We start from the raw sequence: 24,348 nt of genomic DNA on the forward strand, positions 1-24,348 counted from the left end.
AGTTTGCGATTTATTTAAAGCGGTACAATAATAGAAAAGAATATAATCATGGGTATCATTTTAATTGTATCGACCCACATAATAAAGAAAACATGTCATTTTTACCATAAATTGTACTGCGTGAAAACAAAACCTTACAAAATTAGCAAAATTGCGGTTTTCTTTTTAATTTCCCCACACAAATAGTATTTTTTGGTTGCACCATACATTTTATGGTAAAATGAGTGATGTCAACTGGCCTCGCAAAAAACAAGCCATCATACTAGTCTGTGGATGAAAATATAAAAAAGTTATGATTTTTAGAAGGCGACGAGGAAAAAGGGGTTTAATTTTGTGACTGCATTTTTTTTTATTTACTGTGGGCCTCCAAATTCAGTAGAATTCCTAGCAGCTTACTTGTTCCCTATCCACAACATAGGGGTGTAAGTATGTGATCTGTGAGGGATCAGACCACTAGGACCCTCACTGATCATGAACCGAGGTCCAATCGAATGGAGGGGCAGCGCTTATGTTTGCCTGCTGCTCCATTCACTTTCTATGGGACTTCTGAAGATAGTCAAATACAGTGCTTGGCTATCTTTGGACATCACCTGTGGTAGTTGAGCATATGCTACATATACATATTCGCAGTCACATTTGCTAAATTTCTTTGATGTGATTGGTTGTGACTTCTTTTGAAACCACTTTTGTGAGTACTTTTTCATGCTATGGTTAAGAGACGTTTTATGGGCTGAAATGTTGTCCTGCATCTCCTATGGATTTTCTATTGACTCTGGTTTTCCTCCTCTTAGGGTGCGTTCCCACAGGGCGTATACGCAGCGTATTTGACGCTGCGCAAAATGTATGGCAGCAGCGGGAAATACGCTGCGTATCCCTTGCTCACTATACACACAGGGCTTTCCGGCGGCAGCCCTATGTGTGTAGTGAGTTTTGGAGGCGGGGCCGTGTGCCGGCGTATCTGTGACGCGCGGCTCCGCCTCCAAAACTCACTACACACATAGGGCTGCCGCCGGAAAGCTCTGTGTGTATAGTGAGCAAGGGATACGCAGCGTATTTCCCGCTGCTGCCATACATTTTGCGCAGCGTCAAATACGCTGCGTATACGCCCTGTGGGAACGCACCCTTAATCTGGATGTTGGATTTGCGTTGTTGTGCAGTAGGAGACTTTTTGATGTGCCAAAACTGATCTCATTATTATTTATGTACTGGTTTTGTGTTTCGTCCAGCATAGACTATCCTAGACCACCTTTGGCCCCAGTTGCTACATAGATATAATGCAGTCACATGACTTGGAAGTACAAGGTTTTGTCTGAATTATTCTGAAAATGAAGTAGTAGGTTTCTACAGTGTGTCAGATGAAGTGGCTATCTGTATGTGTGGTATTTTTGAGTACTTTTGACCATTTGACATTATATTAGGGTATGTTCACAGGGGGAGATTTATCAACAACAGTGCAAAGGAAAAGTTGCCCATAGCAACCAATCAGATTGCTTCTTTCATTTTTAACAAGGCCTCTGCAAAATGAAAGAAGCCATCTGATTGGTTGCTATGGGCAACTGGGCAACTTTTCCTCTTGACAGATTTTGATAAATCTCTCCCACAATGAGTAATGTGAACGGAATCTTTGCTCACAGAATTCCGTGAGTGGAGATTCCATCTGGCGGCACTGTGCCGTAACCATTGACGGCTATGCAGTGCTCACGGACGTTTGCTCAAAAAATGAGCATATTTTTTCTTTGCGTTGATAAATTCCAGCAGTGGAGTTGTCCGCCGCTGAAATTCTGCAGTGTAAAGGGGTCTGCCGAAGAACCATTTACACTAATGTTAGGAGTTCACTCAGTGTGAACATACCCTTACACAAAGGTGTGCACCATCATGTGATGTCATGAGGAAGAGGGGGCGGCAAGATGTGCAGGAACACCAACCTATTTGTTTAATTTCTTTTTTCTCATTGTATCTGTTCAATGGTAGCATATACTGTAAATGCTACAAAGGATCCTTTGTAGAGCAGAGAGCCAAAGGAAAGAGCTGTACCTGCTCTGAAGGGCTTTGCGCAGCCATGTTATACATGGGAAATAATGTGCAGATGCCCTCCACTTTTAAAAGACTTAAAAAAATCAAAAAAATAAGGGCTTTTTAGCTTCCTTGTTGGCTAACATAAGATTACCAGGGAACATATTTTTTTTTAACCTGAATGATTTGGAAGCGGAAATGGAGGCCTTGCTTCAGTAAATGAGGGTTCCAGTTTTTGACCACAGAGAGATAAGTGGGAGCATCAGTCAAACCCAGAGTGCTCTCATTCATCTGTTTCTAATGCCCTCATTCATTTCTAACGGTGTAAAGAAAAACAGCAAAATGTTGATGTATCACTCCACAATATCCATATCCTTGACAAAGGGCTGATTATTACCTGTGTTATGTATGTATGTAAAATAATCCCTCTGGGTATTCCAGCATGCTTCTATGCTTTAGTGTCTTTGTTTTTGATAGAACTCTGTGTACTTGTGCACTTTTCCCTTGTTAGAATAAATAAACCAGTAGTAATGTACACAGAAACTCTGCGTGTAGTGCCAGGCACATCTGAAGGACGGCTTCTTATTTCCCTTAAACTGTTCACTGCTGCTTTTACATTTAAGCTATTTGCGAGCTGATTTTATGTTTTGCTTGTTTTTTGGTCCTAAAACGTTCCAAAAAAAGTTGTACGGTAAAATAAATAAAGGCGCAAAAATAATTTTTTTCCCTAGTGGAAAAGCACCATTTTGTTCTCACATTTCAATTTTAAAACTGTAATTGCTATCGCTGTTTAATTGGGCATCTGTCACGCCCCCTCCCATAGGCTTGCATTGTGAAGTCACACGGGGCAGAGCCTTGAAATCACAACGCTCCGGCCCCGTGATCGACAGGAATCAGACCCGGAGCGAACATGCTCCGGGGACTGAGTTTAACGGGGTGCGGCGGGACCCCCGCGATCAGGCATCTTATCCCCTATCCTTTGGATAGGGGATAAGATGTCTAAGCGCCGGAGTACCCCTTTAAAAATATGAGAGAGGCCCCTAATTTTCATCATCATAGGTATACGTAAACTATAAGAGACATAATGAGAAAAAAATCCATAAAATCATTGTCTGATTTTTTAAGAATTTACTTGCAAATATGGAGGAAAATAAGTATTTGGTCAATAGCAAAAGCTCATCTCAATACTTTGTTATATACCCTTTGTTGGCAATGACAGAGGTAAAACATTTTCTGTAAGTCTTCACAAGGTTTCCTCCACTATGAAAGACCTAATGAGAAAAAAAATCCATAAAATCACATTCACATTGTCTGAAAATAAGTATTTGGTCAATAACAAAAGTTCATCTTAATACTTTGTCATTGCCAACAAAGGGTATATAACAGAGGTCAAACATTTTCTGTAAGTCTTCACAAGGTTTTCACACACCGTTGCAGGTATTTTGGCCTATTCCTCCATGCAGATCTCCTCTAGAGCAGTGATGTTTTGTGGCTGTCGCTGGGCAACACGGACTTTCAACTCCCTCCAAACTTTTTCTATGGGGTTGAGATCTGGAGACTGGCTAGGCCACTCAGGACCTTGAAATGCTTCTTATGAAGCCACTCCTTTGTTGACCGGTTGGTGTGTTTGGGATCATTGTCATGCTGAAAGATCCAGCCACGTTTCATCTTCAATGCCCTTGCTGATGGAATGAGGTTTTCACTCAAAATCTCACAATACATGGCCCCATTCATTCTTTCCTTTACACGGATCAGTCGTCCTGGTCCCTTTGCTGAAAAACAGCCCCATAGCATGATGTTTCCACCCCCATGCTTCACAGTTCTTTGGGTGCAACTTGGCATTCTAGCTCTTCCAAACAGGACGAGTTGAGTTTTTACCAAAAAGTTCTACTTTGTTTTCATCTGACCATATGACAATCTCCCAAATCTCTTCTGGGTCATCCAAATGTTCTCTAGCAAACTTTAGATGGGCCCGGACATGTACTGGCTTAAGCAGGGGGCACTGCATTATTTGAGTCCCTGGCGGCGTAGTGTGTTACTGATGGTAGTCTTTGTTACTTTGGTCCCAGCTCTCTGCGGGTCATTCACTAGTTTCCCCCGTGTGGTTCTGGGATTTTTGCTCACAGTTATTGTGATCATTTTGACACCACGGGGTGAGATCTTGCGTGGAGCCCCAGATCGAGGGAGATTTTCATTGGTCTTGTATGTCTTCCATTTTCTAATAATTGCTCACACAGTTGATTTCTTCACACCAAGCTGCTTGCCTATTGCAGATTCAGTCTTCCCAGCCTGGCGCAGGTCTACAATTTTGTTTCTGGTGTCCTTCGACAGCTCTTTGATCTTAGCCATAGTGACAGGTGTCTTTTATACTGATAACAAGTTCAAACAGGTGCCATTAATACAGGTAACGAGTGGAGGACAGAGGAGACTCTTAAAGAAGAAGTTACAGGTCTGTGAGAGCCAGAAATCTTGCTTGTTTGCAGGTGACCAAATACCTATTTTCCACCATAATTTGCAAATAAATTCTTTAAAAAATCAGACAATGTGATTTTATGGAATTTTTTTTCTCATTATGTCTCTCATGGTTGAGGTATACCTATGATGAAAATTACAGGCCTCTCTCATCTTTTTAAGTGGGAGAACTGGCACAATTGCTGGCTGACTAAATACTCTTTTGCCCCACTCTACATTGTGGAACCGAGCAAACAAATGTTACTCTATATTGTAAATGTTTTGATAAAGATCATTTATATACTTGCTGTAATAGATAAAAGAAGTTAGCGATTTCTTCCAGATGTGTTAGTGTGCTGCAGGTGTGTTGGACATACTGTTTAATCAAAACCGTTAGAGATGTGGTTCTTCCTTCAGTTTAAGTTCCCTGTTACATTGTTTTCCACCAGTTACGTGCTTGTTGAAGACTTGTTATTTAATGTTATCATGATTCCTCAATAACAGTTATTATGGAGGTGTAGTATTTAGATTTATTACTAAAGGAGATGAAAACATTATTCCATCCGGGGTAAATAGCTCATAGCTTGTGTCCTTGAGTAACCTTCACTGAAATGGATGAACTGTATTGAAATACCACTGATCAAACACTTATTACTTTTTTTAATTAGGACTCCCGTCCATCCCTAAGAATAGGTCCCCATTTCTTCTGGGATAGTTTGCTATGTATTCCTAATCATTCATTTTTAGTGAATGGGTCCTGTTGTTGCACCCCCACCATTTATGGCATATTTAATTTTGGGACAAATAGACAATAGGCTTGATATACAGTTTTGTTTATCAGTATATTTTTGTAATAAATTGTATAGTATAAAGTGCTGTTACATACCACAAAAGAGAGATTTGTTCCATACAACTGGGTACAAGGTTGTCTTCTGGCCCAATGGAGGTCAAAAGCACAAATGAGCGTTTTGCTTGTTCATCTGCTGCTCCTTGGCTCTGTTACATGTGATAGGGCCCTAAGGGTGCAAGAGCTGCGGAAGTTAAGGCAACCACAATTTAAGAATATAAAAACATTGTATCTGTTTTTCTATTTCTCACTCTTTCTAGGCTCTAGGGGAAAAAAAAAAGACGAAAAATGTAGACCAGAACTGGTGCATGGGTTGGATATGATTTGTCATTAGATGTCAATGGATACATCTAGATATAGGATTCTATATGACTTTTAGGTATAAAATTGTATGACCTAGACAAGTAAAAATGATTATGTAAAGGCAGCCTTCGTCGTGGCCAAATAACTTTTTCCCCTCTGACATTTTACACAACGGATACTTGATATTTTCCTTGTATTTAAGGTGTTGTCCAGGTTTAGACCAACATGCCTGCTTTCTACAGCATAGCATTTTTCCATGGGTTGTGTGTAGTATAAAAGGGCAGCCTCATACACTTCTATGGAGCAGATCTGTAATGCCAGACACAACCTGTGGACAGATGTGGTGCAGTTTTTGGAAGCAGGCAGGTTTTTCCTGGACAGACCCTTTTAACTTCAAAGGAAAAAAAAAAAAAGTCCTGTGGAGACTAATACAACTGGGACATTACAGCATTCAATATATGTCTAATCGATGATATGGATACACCTTTTCGATCTGCACCCTATGGCTAGTTAGGGGCTTTGTCAAACACAAGTGACTTTAGACAGAATGTTAATCCTTGCACTGAATGGTGGTTGGTGTGGCTCTTTGTGTGTGTGCGTGACACCCAGGTTTGTGGACAACGTGGCAACAAAAGAAATGCCGTTGAGAGTACGTGGCAAATCTCTGAATAACAGACGCCCCCGCCTCCCTGACCCCCCCTCATTTGTGGGAAGGAAACCCAATACTTTTCTGTTCTGTTTGTTCCTTTATTCTTGGAATAAGATTCTTGTTTCTGAACCACTTAGGTTAACCCCGACACTTCCAGTTTTCATATGCTTTACATTAATTGCATATATTTTTGGAGTGAAGTTAAATAGGCCTCAGTGCTGGCTGCCTTAGTAATGTGGATGAGCCTTCTCGCTGTCATAAATTTGTTGTGCTAGCATGGCAGGAAAAAGGAACAACTTGTTATTTGAAGGTCATACAAGGCCATATTAAATGTTCGAGTATGTGAAAGTCAGAACATACACCCATACTGAAGTCTTCATAACCTGTTGCAACCCTCACATAATTGTGTAACTGATCTTAGTACTTCCAATACTATATCTAGTATGTACCTTCATAGTAAACAATTTATGTACCTTTTTAAGACCCTTTTATATGGGCCAATTATGGAGCAGATGAGGGTTCCTCTGAACACGTGTTCCCAATAATCAGTCGACAAAAAAGCAAACGCTCATTCATTGGCTGATTGGATCTTTTGTGTGGCCATTTAAATTATAGCTAGCGGCTGCCCATTACCCTGTGTAAACAGGGGATGTGTGGCCAACAGTGATTAATTTAAAGGGCTGAGAGGGATCCAGTCGTCAAGCCTGCTAGAACTAAATAGACACGTAATGGAACCTGGACATCTTATGGATGACCGAGTTATCCAGCCATAATGTTGGCAGATAGCCTTTGCAAATAAATACCACTTTGGACAGAAAAAAAAGACTGTCAGATGCATGGAAGAATCATATCAGAGTACAGCCAGGGATAACGTCCGATCGATCACCTACTGGCTGATATAACATAGACTTCAAACCCCATACTAAAGTATACATCATGGTAAATACTCGGAGATTGATCTGCAGTACAGGAATTCCAAACTGCAGCATTTCCACTTTTGTTGTGCATTTTCGCTCCTTTTCTGAATCTTCAATGGATTAGGGTAAATTTTGCTGTGAAAAGGCACATGTAATACAATCCCACATGTGGCCTTACCCTTATAGTGTGAGGAGTACAGGAGAAATGTGTAACAACTGGTAAGGGCTTTTGCTTACTAGTGTCATGAAGTAATAATCTGTGTAGCCATAAATCAGTCAACATACGGTATAAGGGTGTTTTTTGTCTACAAAGTGGACTTAGACTGTGGCTACACCAAGGACATAGAACGTCATGCATGTATAGTCATAGGCAGCATTAAATAGCCAATACAGTTTAGTATGGACAATTGGATATGTATTAGTAAATAAACACATTTCAAGCCCTCTTTAAGATAGAAAACATGCATTGATAATAAAGCAAAGCAATTCCCAGACTACTTGAGATGGATCACAGACTACGTCAATAACTTTAAGTTTTTTTTTCTTTTCATTGTATAGCAGTTTTAGCAGTCTGGTCAGGTGTTTTTTTTTTTTTTTTGGTAGGAGACTGGAAAATATACAATATACAGTGATCCATCAACTTACAATGGCCTCAATATAACATAATTTCAACATACAATGGTCTTTTCTGGACCATTGTAACCAGACTCAACATACAATGCTACAGACAGTCCAGCTCTGCAAAATGTGTCAATGGCTCAAAGAACTGACCAAACAGAATGGACATTTTACTGGTAAACCCCCTGTATTACAGAAGTGTATGCACAATCTGGTAGCACCTCCTGCAATACAGGGAGGTACTACATGTAATCTACTAGCCTTTACCTGTGCCACAGTTAGCTGCTCCTTTGGACACCAGGTAAGGGTGGCTCCATGTTACTTTTTTAGGACATTGCGTATACTGTACAGGACCCTGAAGAAGCTCCTGTCCTCTACATAGACAGTGATTTACAGCTTCCATCAGATCTTTCTTACTTTTATATATAAGGACTTGCTTAATCTATATTAGTTATCTACTTATTTTTGTTTAATCCTCACTTTTTCCTATTTTTGGATGACATTTTGGTGGCTTCAGAACCAATTACCAGGTTTGCATAGTTATGGTCTCAACATACAATGGTCATCCTGGAACCAATTAATATTGTAACTTGAGAGAACACTGTATAACGTGTAAAAAAATTTTTGAATATAAGGTTTTAATATAGGTCTGTCTGGCAATTTTAGTGCATCTCAAGTCCGACATTATCACTGCCTAAATCTATGGAGTGAAAAGGTTAGAGTTGGCTACTGGTGATGCCGTAAACTTCACAGGGTTATAACTACAGATTTCAGTGGGTTTCAGGACAGGCGGTACAAACTCAACTTTTGACATGTCTGAACAACACTAGTGTTTTGAGGTATGCAAAGATGCCAGGATATAAAATTCTGTGTTGGATTCTTATTTATTTTACTATTTGTTGAGGCCATCAGTTTCTGTAGTATAACCAATTGAAATAGTGAGATTGACTGATGTATTTCAATTTACAATTGTACTTCCTAACACATTTGTTTTTCTATTCCCTAGTTTGTCCCAGTATGGATATCCGGAATAACTTGACACGATTTGATGATTTGGAGGAATGTACTGTGATCGAAGGCCATCTTCAAATTTTGCTTATGTTCACCACCCAACGTGAAAACTTCAAAGGGTTGAGTTTTCCTAACCTTACAATGATAACGGATTACCTCCTTCTCTTTCGCGTTTACGGCCTGGAAAGCCTCAAAGACCTTTTTCCAAATCTTACTGTCATCCGTGGTAAGAGACTCTTTTTCAACTATGCCCTGGTTATTTTTGAGATGGTTCACCTAAAGGAGATTGGGCTACACAGTCTTATGCATATAAGCAGGGGCTCTGTCAGGATTGAAAAGAACAATGAACTTTGTTACCTTTCCACTATTGACTGGTCAAAAATTCTTGAGTCTGTTGAGGACAACTACATTCAACTCAATAAAGATGACAAAGAAGAATGTGGGGATGTGTGTCCAGGTGCTTTAAAGGGAAAGAATAGCTGCCCATCTACAGTAATAAATTCAGTTTTCGGTGCTCGCTGCTGGACACAGGATCACTGTCAGAAAAGTAAGATTATTATTATTTTTTTTTTTATTAGTTATGAAGCTAATACTGAAAGCTTACCTGTCATACCCTACAAAAAAGGTTATATGTTACTCCATACATAATCCTAATCGTGTACATACGTCTATAATTCTCTCACAAATACCTTCTATCTTATGCTCAATTGCTTTGTCATCCTGTCCTCACTCTGCATGACTCATCTGAATTCCTGAGTGCTGGGTTTCTGCATCCAGTCACTGCAGTCATATATGACTGGAGTGAGCACAGAGGGGTGCCAGTCCCACCCTCATTTACTGGACTTTGTCCAAGCCTGTGGACAAAGATGATGATGTAGCCAGATAGGATTATGCTCTGGATTGTATGAGCTTTTTTTTTTTTTTTTTTTATATCAGCTATGGTTTCTACAAAAATAAAATTCTCTTATGATGTATATTAGAAAGGTTTATGTTTTGTCAAGATGTACAGGCAGCAGAGTTCCCCCACAGGGTACTCCCGTGGAAAACTTTAATTTTTTATTTTTTAATCAACTGGTGCCAGAAAGTTGAACAGATTTGTAAATTACTTCTATTAAAAAAAATCTTAATCCTTCCAGCACTTATTAGCTGCTGAATACTACAGAGGAAATTATTTTCTTTTTGGAACACAGAGCTCTCTGCTGACATCATGACCACAGTGCTCTCTGCTGACATCTCTGTCCATTTTAGGAACTGTCCAGTGTAGGAGAAAATCCCCATAGCAAACATATGCTGCTCTGGACAGTTCCTAAAATGGACAGAGATGTCAGCAGAGAGCACTGTGGTCATGATGTCAGCAGAGAGCTCTGTGTTCCAAAAAGAAAACAATTTCCTCTGTAGTATTCAGCAGCTAATAAGTACTGGAAGGATTAAGATTTTTTAATAGAAGTAATTTACTAATCTGTTTAACTTTCTGGCACCAGTTGATTTAATAAAAAAAAGTTTTCCACAGGAGTACCCTAAATTAGATGTTTTTGTGACAAAAAAGGGTGGTAGACTTTGTTTGTTTTCCAGAGAAATAACAACATTGTGCCAGATAGTCTTCCTTTAGGAACTTGAACTTCCTGTAGGTCATTATTGTGATTGTCTCCAGGAAACCATAGCCTTTAAATATAGTAGAGTTCACTGACGCTGCATAGTATGTGCTGGGTCCGTTTCCTGTTTGGGATTTGTGATATCCTATTAATGACTTCCTATTTCGGCAGTACACCTTTGGGAATGAAATGTCTTTAACTAAGCAGGGGACATGCTTTCACTAAAACAAGTTTATTTTGTGTGTGTGTTTTGTGTATGTTATTTAACAAAAAAAAAGAAACTGAATTCATTCATAAAAGAAGAACTCTCCACTGACAAGCCCATTTCCTTTCATTATAAGGCACACCATATGTGAATTTAGCTTTACAATATGTAGTGATTGGAGGCCTAAGGAACAGTACAAGCTTCGGTTGATATATTCATGTGAGCTGGGCTTGTCCCCATTTTACTAAAGCTGCTCATAAATGTACTTGCATTTCCATCATTTTTAACCCCTTAAGGACCCTTGACATACGCGTACGTCATGATACCCTGGTACTTAAGGACCCATGACGTACTAGTACGTCATGGACAATTCCGGTCCCCGCCGGGCGGGGAGCGGACCGGGATGCCTGCTGAAATCATTCAGCAGGCATCCCGTGCAAATGCCCAGGGGGGTCATTAGACCCCCCCATGTCGGCGATCGCAAAAAAACGCAAGCAAATTCACACTTGTGAATCGCTGCGATTCCGGTGATGTGGGTCACTGGTGACCCGCAGACCCGGAGATACAAGGTGATCGGGGGTGTAGGATACACCCCCGATCACCTCCTGTATCTATGGGGAGGTGGTGATTTCGTCACCCCTCCAGGATCGCTGCTATTGGCAGGGGAGGGGTTAACCGCATCCTCCTGCAGCTCCCGCGGCTGGCTGGGTTCAGTCAACGGTCAGAGCTGCTGGAGGAAGACCGGTACCCCCCCTCTGCTGAGATCGGAGCCCCCACAGAAGTAAAGAAGCCCCCCATAGATCAGGGAAAGAATACAATCCAGGGAAAGGTAGGGTAAAAAGTAAAATAAAAGTTAAAAAAAGTTAAAAAAAAATTTCCCCCCCCTGATGGGTCCCCAAGGGTCCGCCGCAATTTTTCAGTGTGACCCGGGCCCTATTTAGGGGTTCAGGGCGCTGCATTTGGCCCCCCATTTTTTTTTTGGGGCCGCAGCGCTTCCCCCCCCATACAGTTTATAGTTACACCAATCATACACAGTACATACTCCACCCCCCCCCTAACACACCGCCACCCCCCCCCCCCAACACACCGCCACCCATCCCCCCGACACCGCCACCCCACCACACCACCAGCCCCCGCCAGCGTAGAAAAAGGCGATGGCTCGCCAGGCATTTTCGGCAGCGGAGGCATACGCTTTTCTTGCCTCCGATTCCGAATCTGCCAGTGAGGGCGATGAAGATCCAATATTCCTGTGTTCTTCATCGTCCTCCTCATCATCTATTAGTGATGATGAGTCCCCTGTACGGCAGTGGAGACGCCGCCAGGCGAGGCCACGCACCCCCTATGATAGCGGCCCAGTGGTCAGCACTAGTACAAGCGACAATGCCGCTGGTACTAGGAGTCCGACCCCCCAGACAAGTTTACCGGGGCCCCCTCTTTTTTGGCCAGGCCCAATGAATGGCACGCCATTGATGCAGGAGAGATGAGGACATTTTGGGGCCTCTTGCTGCATATGGGCCTGGACAAAAAGCCTAGTGTCAGGCACTACTGGAGCGGGGACGTCCTAGTCAAAACCCCGCTTTACACAGTATGGCCATGACACGGAAGCGGTTCGAGGCCATTCGGAAATGCCTTAATTATGCAGATAATGAGGCATGTCCACCCCGAAGTGATCCCACCTATGACCGGCTTTACAAAGTGAGGCCGGTCATCGATCACTTTGGGGCCAAATTTTTGGAGGCCTACATACCGCTCAGGGACCTCTCGGTTGATGAGTCTCTTATCAGTTTTAACCCCTTAAGGACACATGACGTACTGGAACGTCATGTGTCCACTCCCGATCTATAACGCGGGGCCACGGCGTGGCCCCGCGTCATAGCGGTTCGGGCCCGGCCTCTAACAACGGCCGGGACCCGTGGCTAATAGCGCGCGGCATTGATCGCTGTGCCGCGCGCTATTAACCCTTTAGACGCGGCGTTCAAAGTTGAACGCCGCGTCTAAAGTGAAACCGAAAGCATGCTGGCTAGCTCAGTGGGCTGTTCGGGATAGCCGCGGTGAAATCGCGGCATCCCGAACAGCTGACAGGACAGCGGGAGGGCCCCTACCTGCCTCCTCGCTGTCCGATCGCCGAATGACTGCTCAGTGCCTGAGATCCAGGCATGAGCAGTCATGCGGCAGAATCATCGATCACTGGTTTCTTATGAGAAACCAGTGATCAATGTAAAAGATCAGTGTGTGCAGTGTTATAGGTCCCTATGGGACCTATAACACTGCAAAAAAAAAGTGCAAAAAAAAAGTGAATAAACATCATTTAACCCCTTCCCTATTAAAAGTTTGAATCACCCCCCTTTTCCCATAAAAGAAAAAACACAGTGTAAATAAAAATAAAAATAAACATAAATGGTATCGCCGCGTGCGGAAATGTCCGAATTATAAAAATATATCGTTAATTAAACCGCACGGTCAATGGCGTGCGCGCAAAAAAATTCCAAAGTCCAAAATAGTGCATTTTTGGTCACTTTTTATATCATGAAAAAATGAATAAAAAGCGATCAATAAGTCCTATCAATGCAAAAATGGTACCGTTAAAAACTTCAGATCACGGCGCAAAAAATGAGCCCTCATACCGCCCCATACACGGAAAAATAAAAAAGTTATAGGGGTCAGAAGATGACAATTTTAAACGTATTAATTTTCCTGCATGTAGTTATGATTTTTTCCAGAAGTCCGACAAAATCAAACCTATATAAGTAGGGTATCATTTTAATCGTATGGACCTACAGAATACATATCAGGTGTCATTTTTACCGAAAAATGTACTACGTAGAAACGGAAGCCCCCAAAAGTTACAAAACAGCGTTTTTTTTTAAATTTTGTCGCACAATGATTTTTTTTCCCGCTTCACCATAGATTTTTGGGCAAAATGACTGACGTCATTACAAAGTAGAATTGGTGGCGCAAAAAATAAGCCATCATATGGATTTTTAGGTGTAAATTTGAAAGAGTTATGATTTTTTAAAGGCAAGGAGCAAAAAACGAAAATGCAAAAACGGAAAAACCTCCGGTCCTTAAGGGGTTAAGGGGAGACTCATCTTCCGACAGTATATTCCCTCGAAGCGGGCACGATATGGCGTGAAGCTCTATAAACTTTGTGAGAGTACCTCCGGGTACACTTACAAGTTTAGAGTGTATGAGGGACGAGATTCCCGTATTGAACCCCCAGATTGTTCCCCCATTCTGGGTGTTAGCGGGAAACTCGTTTGGGAGCTTGTGCACCCATTGATGGATAAGGGTTACCACGTGTACGTGGACAACTTTTATACCAGCATCCCTCTCTTCACACCCCTTGCCGCCAGATCGACGTCCGCTTGTGGGACCGTGCGGAAAAACCAGAGAGGCCTCCCTCTAAATTTGATCCAGACGCCTATTCCCATGGGTGAGTCCCGTGCCCTTACCCATGAAAACCTGTTGCTGGTCAGGTATAAGGATAAGTGGGATGTCCTTATGCTGACCACTATTCATGGTAACGGCAGCTCACCTGTCCCTGTGCGAGGTACCACAACATTGGTCCTCAAGCCCGATTGTATTCTGGACTACAATCGGTATATGGGGGGAGTTGATCTTTCTGATCAAGTCCTCAAGCCCTACATGGCCATGCGAAAAACACGGGTATGGTACAAAAAAGTTGCGGTTTACATGGTACAGGTCCCCATGTACAACGCTTTTGTACTGTCCCAGCATGCTGGCAACACAGGGACATTCCTCCAGTTCCAAGAAGAAGTCCTAAAGGTCCTGATCTTTGGCGACTGGGAAAGATCAGGCCGGACTTCCCAAGGAACTGGAGTTATAGGTGCCAGGATCGTCCCAGGCCAGCACTTTTCAGGTGAAGTCCCCCACACTGGAAAGAAGGGACGATCCCAGAAAAGATGCAGAGTGTGTTACAAGAGGGGTATTCAGAAGGATACCACCACTCAATGTGACACTTGCCCCGATCATCCGGGCCGCTGCATTAAGGATTGCTTCAGGGAGTATCACACTTCCATGAAGTACTACATTTTCCCTTCTCATTTTAATTTTCCATAATTTGACCCCAATGTACCAAGTCCAGAGTACATTCCAAGTTTTAACCCCATAAACCACTAAATTGCCCAAAATAATGTTTCATCTGAAAAAACAAACAAACTGATAAGACCTCTGGGGGTATTTTTTACAAAAAATGGGTCATGGGTCACTGAGTCACTATCATCGGGGACTTTTTATTTTGCCTCAAATGCGCAGCGCTCTCTCTCCACCTGAGCAGGGTGCACATTTGAGGCAACAAGTTAGGGACGGCCACACATATCACATTCCCAGAATGATGATTCAGAGCACAGGGTTTGGGATGGGCATATTTTTAAGTTTTGGCTATGCTCTTGGTCATCATTCTGGGATCATAATGTATAATTTTATGTCCCACTGTACCCCATTTTAGTTATTTAGTGTACCCCAGTTATTTACCCCATGTAATGCCCCTTGAGGGGGGGTCCCACTGTTCTGGCTCCATAGGAGAAAGCCAAAGCTCAAGGACCCTGGCTGATCTCCGGCACCTCTGAGACCAGTGTGCATGCTGTTTACGCCAAGATATGAGGTATGTCCTTACTCCTAAGAAATGTATTTACACATTTACAATGAAATTTTCTCCTTTTACCACTTGTGAAAATGAAAAATTTGGGGTAACCCCAGCATTTTAGTGTAAAAAAAATCCAATTTTTCATTTTCACATCCCGCTTCATAAATATTTATCAAACACCTGTGGAGTGTTAAGGCTCACTGTACCCCTTGTTACGTTCCTTGAGGGGTGTAGTTTCTAAAATAGTATGCCATGTGGTTTATATTTGTTTTGCTGTCCTGGCACCATAGGGGCTTCCGAAATGCGATATGCCCCCCAATTTCAGCAAAATTAGCAAATGTGACTCCTCTTCTGGGCATTGTAGTGCGCCCGCAGTGCACTTGACGTCAACACATGGGGTATTTCCATACTGAGAAAAGATGGGGTTACACATTTTGGGGGGCATTTCTCTTATTACCCCTTGTAAAAATCTTGGGAAAAACCAGTATTTAAGTGGAAAATAAGAATAAAAAATAATTTACACATCCAAAGTCGTCAAACACCTGGGGGGTGTTAAGGCTCACTGTACCCCTTGTTACGTTCCTTGAGGGGTGTAGTTTCCAAAATAGTATGCCATGTGTTTGTTTGTTTTTTCTGCTGTCCTGGCACCATAGGGGCTTCCTAAATGGGACATGCCCCCAAAAAACAATTTCAGAAAAACTCACTTTCCAAAATCCCAAAATTCTGAGCATTGTAGTATGCCAACAGAGCACTTGACGTGCACATATGAGGTATTTCCATACTCACAAGAGATGGGGTAACAAATTTTGGGGGGCATTCTTTCCTATTAACCCTTGTAAAAATTTAAAATTTGGGGGGAAAACTAGCATTTTAGTGAAAAAAAAATAATATATATATATAATTTACACATCCAACTTTAACAAAAAGTTGTAAAACACCTGTGGCGTGTTAAGACTCACTGGACCCCTTGTTACGTGCCTTTAGGGGTCTAGTTTCCAAAATAGTATGCCATGTGGTTTTTTTTTGCTGTCCTGGCACCCTAGGGGCTTCCTAAATGTGACATGCCCCCCAAAAACAATTTCAGAAAAACTCACTCTCCAAAATCCCACTTTTGCTCATTCCCTTTTGAGCCCTCTACTGCGCCCGCTGAACACTTGGCATACACATATGAGGTATGTCCTTACTCAAGTGAAATTGGGTTACACATTTTAGGAAGATTTCTCTCCTTTTACCCCTTGTAAAAATTCAAAAACTGGGTCTACAAGAACATGCCAGTTTAACCCCTTAAGGACCCAGCCCAAATATACCTTAAGGACCCGGCCATTTTTTGAACATCTGACCACTGTCACTTCAAGCATTAATAACTCTGGAATGCTTTTACCTTTCATTCTGATTCCGAGATTGTTTTTTCGTGACATATTCTACTTTATGTTAGTGGTAAAATTTTGTCGATACTTGCATCATTTCTTGGTGAAAAATTCCAAAATTTGCTGAAAAAATTGAAAATTTTGAATTTTTTTAACTTTGAAGCTCACTGCTTGTAAGGAAAATGGATATTCCAAATAAATTATACATTGATTCACATATACAATATGTCTACTTTATGTTTGCATCATAAAATTGATGAGTTTTTACTTTTGGAAGACCTCAGAGGGCTTCAAAGTTCAGCAGCAATTTTCCAATTTTTCACAAAATTTTCAAAATCAGAATTTTTCAGGGACCAGTTCAGTTTTGAAGTGGATTTGAAGGGCCTTCATATTAGAAATACCCCACAAATGACCCCATTATACAAACTGCACCCCTCAAAGTATTCAAAATGACATTCAGTAAGTGTGTTAACCCTTTAGGTGTTTCACAGGAATAGCAGCAAATTGAAGGAGAAAATTCAAAATCTTCATTTTTTACACTCGCATGTTCTTGTAGACCCAGTTTTTGAATTTTTACAAGGGGTAATAGATGAAAAATCCCCCCAAAATTTGTAACCCAATTTCTCTCAAGTAAGGAAATACCTCATATGTGTATGTCAAGTGTTCGGCGGGTGCACTAGAGGGCTCAGAAAGGAAGGACCGACAATAGGATTTTGGAGAGGGAATTTTGCTGAAATGGTTTTTGGGGGGCATGTCACATTTAGGAAGCCCCTATGGTGCCAGAACAGCAGAAAACCCCAACATGGCATACCATTTTGGAAACTAGACCCCTCAAGGCACGTAACAAGGGGTCCAGTGAGCCTTAACACCCCACAGGTGTTTGACGACTTTTCGTTAAAGTCGGATGTGTAAATGAAAAAAAAAATGTTTTCACTAAAGTGCAGTTTTCCCCCAAATTTACCATTTTTACAAAGGGTAATGGGAGAAAATGCCTCCCCAAATTTGTAACCCCCATCTTTTCTGAGTAAGGAAATACCACATGTTAGGACATAAAATGCTTTGCGGGCGAAGTACAATGCTCAGAAGAGAAGGAGTCACATTTGGCTTTTTGAAAGCAACTTTTGCTGAAATGGTTTTTTGGGGGCATGTCGCATTTAGGAAGCCCCTGTGGTGCCAGAACGGCAAAAAATACCCACATGGCATACTATTTTGGAAACTACACCCCTCAAGGAACGTAACAAGGGGTCCTTGAGGGGTGTACCCCACAGATGTTTGACGACTTTTCGTTAAAGTTGGATGTGTAAATGAAATTTTTTTTTTTTTACTAAAATGCAGTTTTTCCCCTAAATTTTACATTTTTACAAGAGTTAATAGGAGAAAATGACCCCCAAAATGTCTAACCTCATTTCTTCTGAGTATGGAAATACCCCATGTTAGGACGTAAAATGCTCTTCTGGCGAACTACAATGCTCAGAAGAGGAGGAGCGCCATTGAGCTTTTGGAAAGAGAATTAGTTTGGAATGGTAGCCAGGGGCCATATGCGTTTACAAAGCTCCCCGTGGTGCCAGAACAGTGGAACCCCCCCACATGTGACCCCATTTTGGAAACTACACCCCTCACAGAATTTAATAAGGGGTGCAGTGAGTATTTACACCCCACAGATCTTTGGAACAGTTGGCTGTGCAAATGAAAAATTGCACACCTGTGGGGCGTAAATTCTCAATGTACCCCTTATTACATTACGTGAGGGGTGTAGTTTCCAAAATGGGGTCACATGTGTCGGGGGTCCATTGTTCTGGCACTATGGGGGCTTTGTAAACACATGTGGCCTTCAATTCCGGACAAATTTACTCTACAAAATCCCAATGGCGCTCCTTCTCTTCTGAGCATTGTAGTTCGCCCCAGAGCACTTTAAATTCACATATGGGGTATGTTCTTACTCAGAAGAGATGGGTTTACAAATTTGGGGGGGCTTTTTTCCTATTTCCCGATGTGAAAATGAAAAAATTAGGGTAACACCAGCATTTTAGTGAAAAAATATAATTTTTTTCATTTTCCCATCCAACTTTAATGAAAATTCGTCAAACACCTGTGGGGTGTTCAGGCTCACTATACCCCTTGTCACGTTCGGTGAGGGGTGTAGTTTCCAAAATGGGGTCACATGTGGGTATTTTTATTTCTTTTTGCGTTTGTCAGAACCGCTGTAAAATCAGCCACCCCTGTGCAAATCACCAATTTAGGCCTCAAATGTACTTGGTGCGCTCTCACTCCTGAGCCTTGTTGTGCGCCCGCAGAGCATTTTACGCCCACATATGGGGTATTTCCGTACTCAGGAGAAATTGCGTTACAAATTTTGGGGGTCTTTTTTTTCCTTTTACCGCTTGTGGAAATAAAAAGTATGGGGCAACACCAGCATGTTAGTGTAAATTTTTTTTTTTTTTACACTAACAGGCTGGTGTAGCCCCCAACTTTTCCTTTTCACAAGCGGTAAAAGGAAAAAAAGCCCCCAAAATTTGTAGTGTAATTTCTCCCGAGTACGGAGATACCCAATATGTGGCCCTAAACTGTTTCCTTGAAATACGACAGGGCTCCGAAGTAAGAGAGCACCATGCGCATTTGAGGACTAAATTAGGGATTGCATAGGGGTGGACATAGGGGTATTCTACGCCAGTGATTCCCAAACAGGGTGCCTCCAGCTGTTGCTAAACTCCCAGCATGCCTGGACAGTCAGTGGCTGTCCAGAAATGCTGGGAGTTGTTGTTTTGCAACAGCTGGAGGCTCCGTTTTGGAAACCCTGCCGTACAAGACGTTTTAAATTGTTTATTGGGGGGGGGGGGGGGGGACAGTGTAAGGGGTGTATATGTAGTATTTTACCCTTTATTAGGTGTTAGTGTAGTGTATTGTTTTTAGGGTACATTCACACTGGCGGGTTACGGTGAATTTCCCGCTAGGAGTTTGCACTGTGGCAAAAAATTTGCCGCAGCCCAAATTTGAAGCAGGAAATTTACTGTAAACCCGCCTATGTGAATGTACCCTGTACGTTCACATGGGGGGGCAAACCTCCAGCTGTTTCAAAACTACAACTCCCAGCAGCATGTACTAACAGACCGTGCATGCTGGAAATTGTAGTTTTGCAACAGCTGGAGGCACACTGGTTGGAAAACCTTCAGTTAGGTTCTGTTACCTAACTCAATATTTTCCAACCAGTGTGCCTCCAGCTGTTGCAAAACTACAACTCCCAGCATGTACTAATCACCGAAGGGCATGCTGGGAGATGTAGTTATGCAACAGCTGGAAGTAGCCAACTACAACTCCCAGCATGCCGAGACAGCTGTTTGCTTTCTGGGCATGCTGGGAATTGCAGTTTTGCAACATCTGGAGAGCTACAGTTTTTAGACCAGTGCACAGTGATCTCCAAACTGTGGACCTCCAGATGTTGCAAAACTACAACTCCCAGCATGTCCAGACAACAAACAGCTATGTGGGCATGCTAGGAGTTGTAGTTTTGCAACATCTGGAGGGATATAGTTTAGAGACCACTGTATAGTGGTCTCAAACTGCAGCCCTCCAGCTGTTGCAAAACTACATATTCCAGCATGCCCAAACAGCTGTCTGGGCATGCTGGGAGTTGTAGTTTTGCAACATCTGGAGGGCTACAGTTAGAGACCACGGTCTCAGACTGTAGCCCTCCAGATCTACTTACCGGCTTCCGTAGGATCCCGGGAGCCGTCATCTTCAGAAGCACGTGACGCCGCCCGCCGATCAACGTCGCCGCAGCCTCCGGACGGGTAAGTGGACGTTGGCGCCCGGTCCCCTTCGGTTCCCCGTTCTGCCCCGCCTATTGTGGGTGGGCAGGACGGGGAAAACGAAAGTTAACCCCCCCGCCCCCGGTCTGCTATTGGTCGTCGTCTCTGAAGATCAATAGCAGGGAGAGGAGGGGTGGCAACCCTGCCACCTCACTCCTATGCCTACAGGGGGATCGTGGGTGTCTTAGACAACCGCGATCCCCCTTCTATTCCGGGTCACCGGGTCACAATAGACCCGTATGACCCGGAATCGGCGCAAATCGCAAGTGTGAATTCACTTGCGATTTGCGCCGATCGCCGACTTGGGGGGGGTCTGATGACCCCCCTGGGCATTTGCACGGGGTGCCTGCTGATTGATATCAGCAGTCACCCCGGCCCGGTCCCTGCCCGGCGCGCGGCGGGGACCGAAATTCCCACGGGTGTATGGATACGCCCTGGGTCCTTAAGTACCAGGACGTCAAGGCGTATCCATACGCCCTAGGTCCTTAAGTGATTAAAAAATGAAGATTTTTAATTTTCTCCTTCACTTTGCTGCTATTCCTGTGAAACACCTAAAGGGTTAACAAACCTTTTGAATATCATTTTGAATACTTTGAGGGGTGTAGTTTATATAATGGGGTCGTTTGTGGGGTATTTCTAATATGAAGACCCTTCAAATCCCCTTCAAAACAGAACTGGTCCCTGAAAAATTTCGATTTAGAAAATTTTGTGAAAAATTGGAAAATTGCTGCTGTACTTTGAAGCCCTCTGTCTTCCAAAAGTAAAAACATGTCTACTTTATGATGCAATCATAAAGTAGACATATTGTATATGTGAATCTATTTATAATTTATTTGGAATATTCATTTTCCTTATAAGCAGAGAGCTTCAAAGTAAAAAAAAAAAATGCTAAATTTTCAACTTTTTTCATCAAATCTTGGAATTTTTCACCAAGAAATGATGCAAGTATCAACAAAATTTTACCACTAACATAAAGTAGAATATGTCACGAAAAAACAATCTCGGAATCAGAATGAAAGGTAAAAGCATCCCAGAGTTATTAATGTTTAAAGTGACAGTGGTCAGATGTGCAAAAAATGGCCGTTTCCTAGAGTGAAAATTGGCTGGGTCCTTAAGGGGTTAATCCAGGTTTCCATGTTAATGTGGCTATATGTTTGTAAAGCAAAAAGGTGAAGGTGCTGTGTGAGGATAGCTTCACTGTTTGCCAGTGCCACTTTTTGACAAAAATAGCAAACCCCTTTAAAGGTCTATTCGCACATACATACATTATCCATTAAAATCTGCAGCATCAAATCCTAAACATCAAATATTTGCAGGATACTGTACAAGTGAATAAACCCTCAGGAAGGGAAGTACGTGCATATCCAATGAACAGGGCGCCTGCGTAATGCTAGAGGCAGAGAGCTTGATCGTTCACTTTCTGCCTCTAGTGACCGCAGTACCTAGCGCTGTGTGAGGCGTCAGGAGTGAGCGCAGGCTCAGAGAACTCACATGGCAGTTGCGCTTTAAGGGTAGGGTCACACACAGCATATTATTTCATGCTGCACAGCGTGAAATACGCTGCATATTCTCCTTTGAGCAGATACATAGGGCTACCGCCAAGTAACTCTGTGTGTGCAGTAGGGTTTGGAGGCGGGTCCAGCGCGTCATAGGAGAATGCGTAGCGTATTCCCCACTGTGCAGTGGATTTCGTGCAGCGTGCTTGTACGCTGTGACCCTTCCCGTTAGAGGATTTTTACACTTATTTGCACAATTCTGTTTGCAAATGTTCCCAGAGTTATAGATAGATACATTGGGAATTGTGTAGGTATGTTTTCTGTATTCCAATACTGTTAGCCTCCCTGTAGCTTAACCCTTTCCTCATGCAGGGATTTTTTGCATTGATGTTTTTGTTTTAGTTATCCACGCTTTACTTGAGCTATAACTTTATTATTATTTTTGTTTTCTGTTTTTTTTTCTGTTGCTAGATGAGTTGTATTTTTAATAGTGTCATTATTTTCTACATTTTATTTTTGGTTTAGTTTTTTCAAAGGTGCAGTATAAAAGACATAATCATTTCATTTTGCAGGTCGAGACAATTATGAAAACGCATTTTAGAATATATATATATATATATTTGATTTGTATTCTTTTTATATTCTTTGTATAAAATGTTTGGGTACATATGACTTCTTGATCACTTTCGGTTCCATTTTCTGGGGAAAGGTGAGGACAGAAAGGACAGAAATTTAAACAGAAAATGAGAGAGAAAAAAACAGAAAATGCCATCAATTTTTACATTTTTACTAATGTCATCACTAGTCCAATAAACTGCAATACTAATGTACTACTTCTGCTAATGTAATTGTATTGTATTGTTCAGGGTGTAATAGGAGTAGTAAGATGACAGACCTGGGGGCTTCAGAAGGCTATTGCCCATGTGCTTGAAATCCCACCCCTTCCAGGGAATGGTCAAAAGGACGCAATCAGGGGAAAATTCACCAATTCAAAGTTATTGGGACCCGTTGGTGTCAGTTGTACAACAGACTGCCCAGCTCCATTGTTTGAGTCTAGAACAGACTCTATGTTGGAGTTCCCAAATGGAGCTCCATCGCACATGTGAACTTAGCATTAGATGCCACGGTCATCTAAGTGGTCAAATAACTTTGATCAGTGTAATCGCTGATCCTGCCCATCGCCTACAGGGATGGACAGCTGTGTTCATTAACAAAACCTTTCTTTGTGTCCTTTTAATACATAAAAATAAGCAACTTTGCAATAGGATTTAATTAAAACCCTATTTTATTTGTTACAGCTCCTGTGCAAACTGAAGTCATATTCCCTTTGATCTGTCCACTTCTGGCTAATTTTTCTTTTTAATAATTTCTTTATTTCTATTAAGCACGAACATACTCCACAGTGCTGTACAGAGGTTGTCACCTTTTATATCTGTCTCTGTCCCAAGTAGATCTTGCTGTCTTCTTTCACAGTTCAGAAATATACTGTACTTAGGTTAAAGGGAAACTGACTGACAGATCAACCCCACTAACCTGAATATACAGGGGATTAGTGTGGCTGATGTAAACTATGTATTCCTTATTCCACTGATCAATATTCATCTCCTTCTTGTTAAAGAAGGATCATGAGGAAAAACATATCCCATATCCAAAGGATAGGAGATAAGTTTAAGATCGCAGGGGGTCCGACCACTGGGACCACCCACAATCTCCTGTATGGGGCCCCGGCTCGGGGTTTGGGAGTGGCTTCTCCCCCCCCCCCCCCCTCCATACATCTATTTGGGAGTGCCAGAGATGGCTCTCTCATAGAGATATATGGTGGGGATGTGGTGCACCCCCCAATCCCCCCCCCCCCCCCCCCCAAACCCCGCCGCCGCTTTGTGCACGGGTCATGATGCGCCACTTCTGGGAAGAGCCAGGGGCCCGTGCATAGATGACAAGAACACAGAGACTCCTTGCAGATGTTAGATTTGACTCCAAGATGGCCGAGCGGCAAAGCAACAGCGCTAGCCACTGAACCGCCATGGTGACTAACCTGCCAAATGGAAGAAGATATGAGATGGCAATTTTACAAGACTTAGCATTTGTTGCACTTTGTTACTATGGAAACAGATAGATAGGAGATGTAGAACAAAACAATTGGACATTTTGTAGAGCTAGGAGTCTATATACACATAGCATCACCAATAATATGATCTAGACCAGGTTTTTACTTGTATCCTATACATCTATATTATATATGCATTGATGCTGCAAAGTTTTAGGTAGTTAAAAAAAAAATTTAATGGGGGAAAAAAAACAAATTGGGAAATGTGTGTTTTAAATTGGTCTAGGAATAGAAATTACTGCAAAACAATCTGGTAATGTATAGTTTACCTGTTGTGCTAGTGCTCAAGGGGTTAAGTGGACAGGAATGCAGACATGACTCACAATTTACAACATACTTCTAAGGTATACTCCACCTTTT

At 42.2% G+C, this 24,348-nt stretch overlaps 1 protein-coding gene across 1 annotated transcript in view; it reads left to right on the plus strand.

The window, feature by feature from the left end:
* INSR (insulin receptor) overlaps positions 1 to 24,348 on the plus strand; it is a 140,904-nt gene that overhangs the window by 50,592 nt on the left and 65,964 nt on the right. Inside the window, exon 2 of the mRNA XM_056518098.1 lies at positions 8,805 to 9,356. Within this exon, the coding sequence (XP_056374073.1) occupies positions 8,805 to 9,356 (552 nt within the window). The remainder of the gene's footprint in view (positions 1 to 8,804; positions 9,357 to 24,348) is intronic.

Source organism: Hyla sarda, chromosome 1 (genome assembly GCF_029499605.1).
Source record: "Hyla sarda isolate aHylSar1 chromosome 1, aHylSar1.hap1, whole genome shotgun sequence".
In the NCBI taxonomy this organism is placed as follows: Eukaryota; Metazoa; Chordata; class Amphibia; order Anura; family Hylidae; genus Hyla; species Hyla sarda.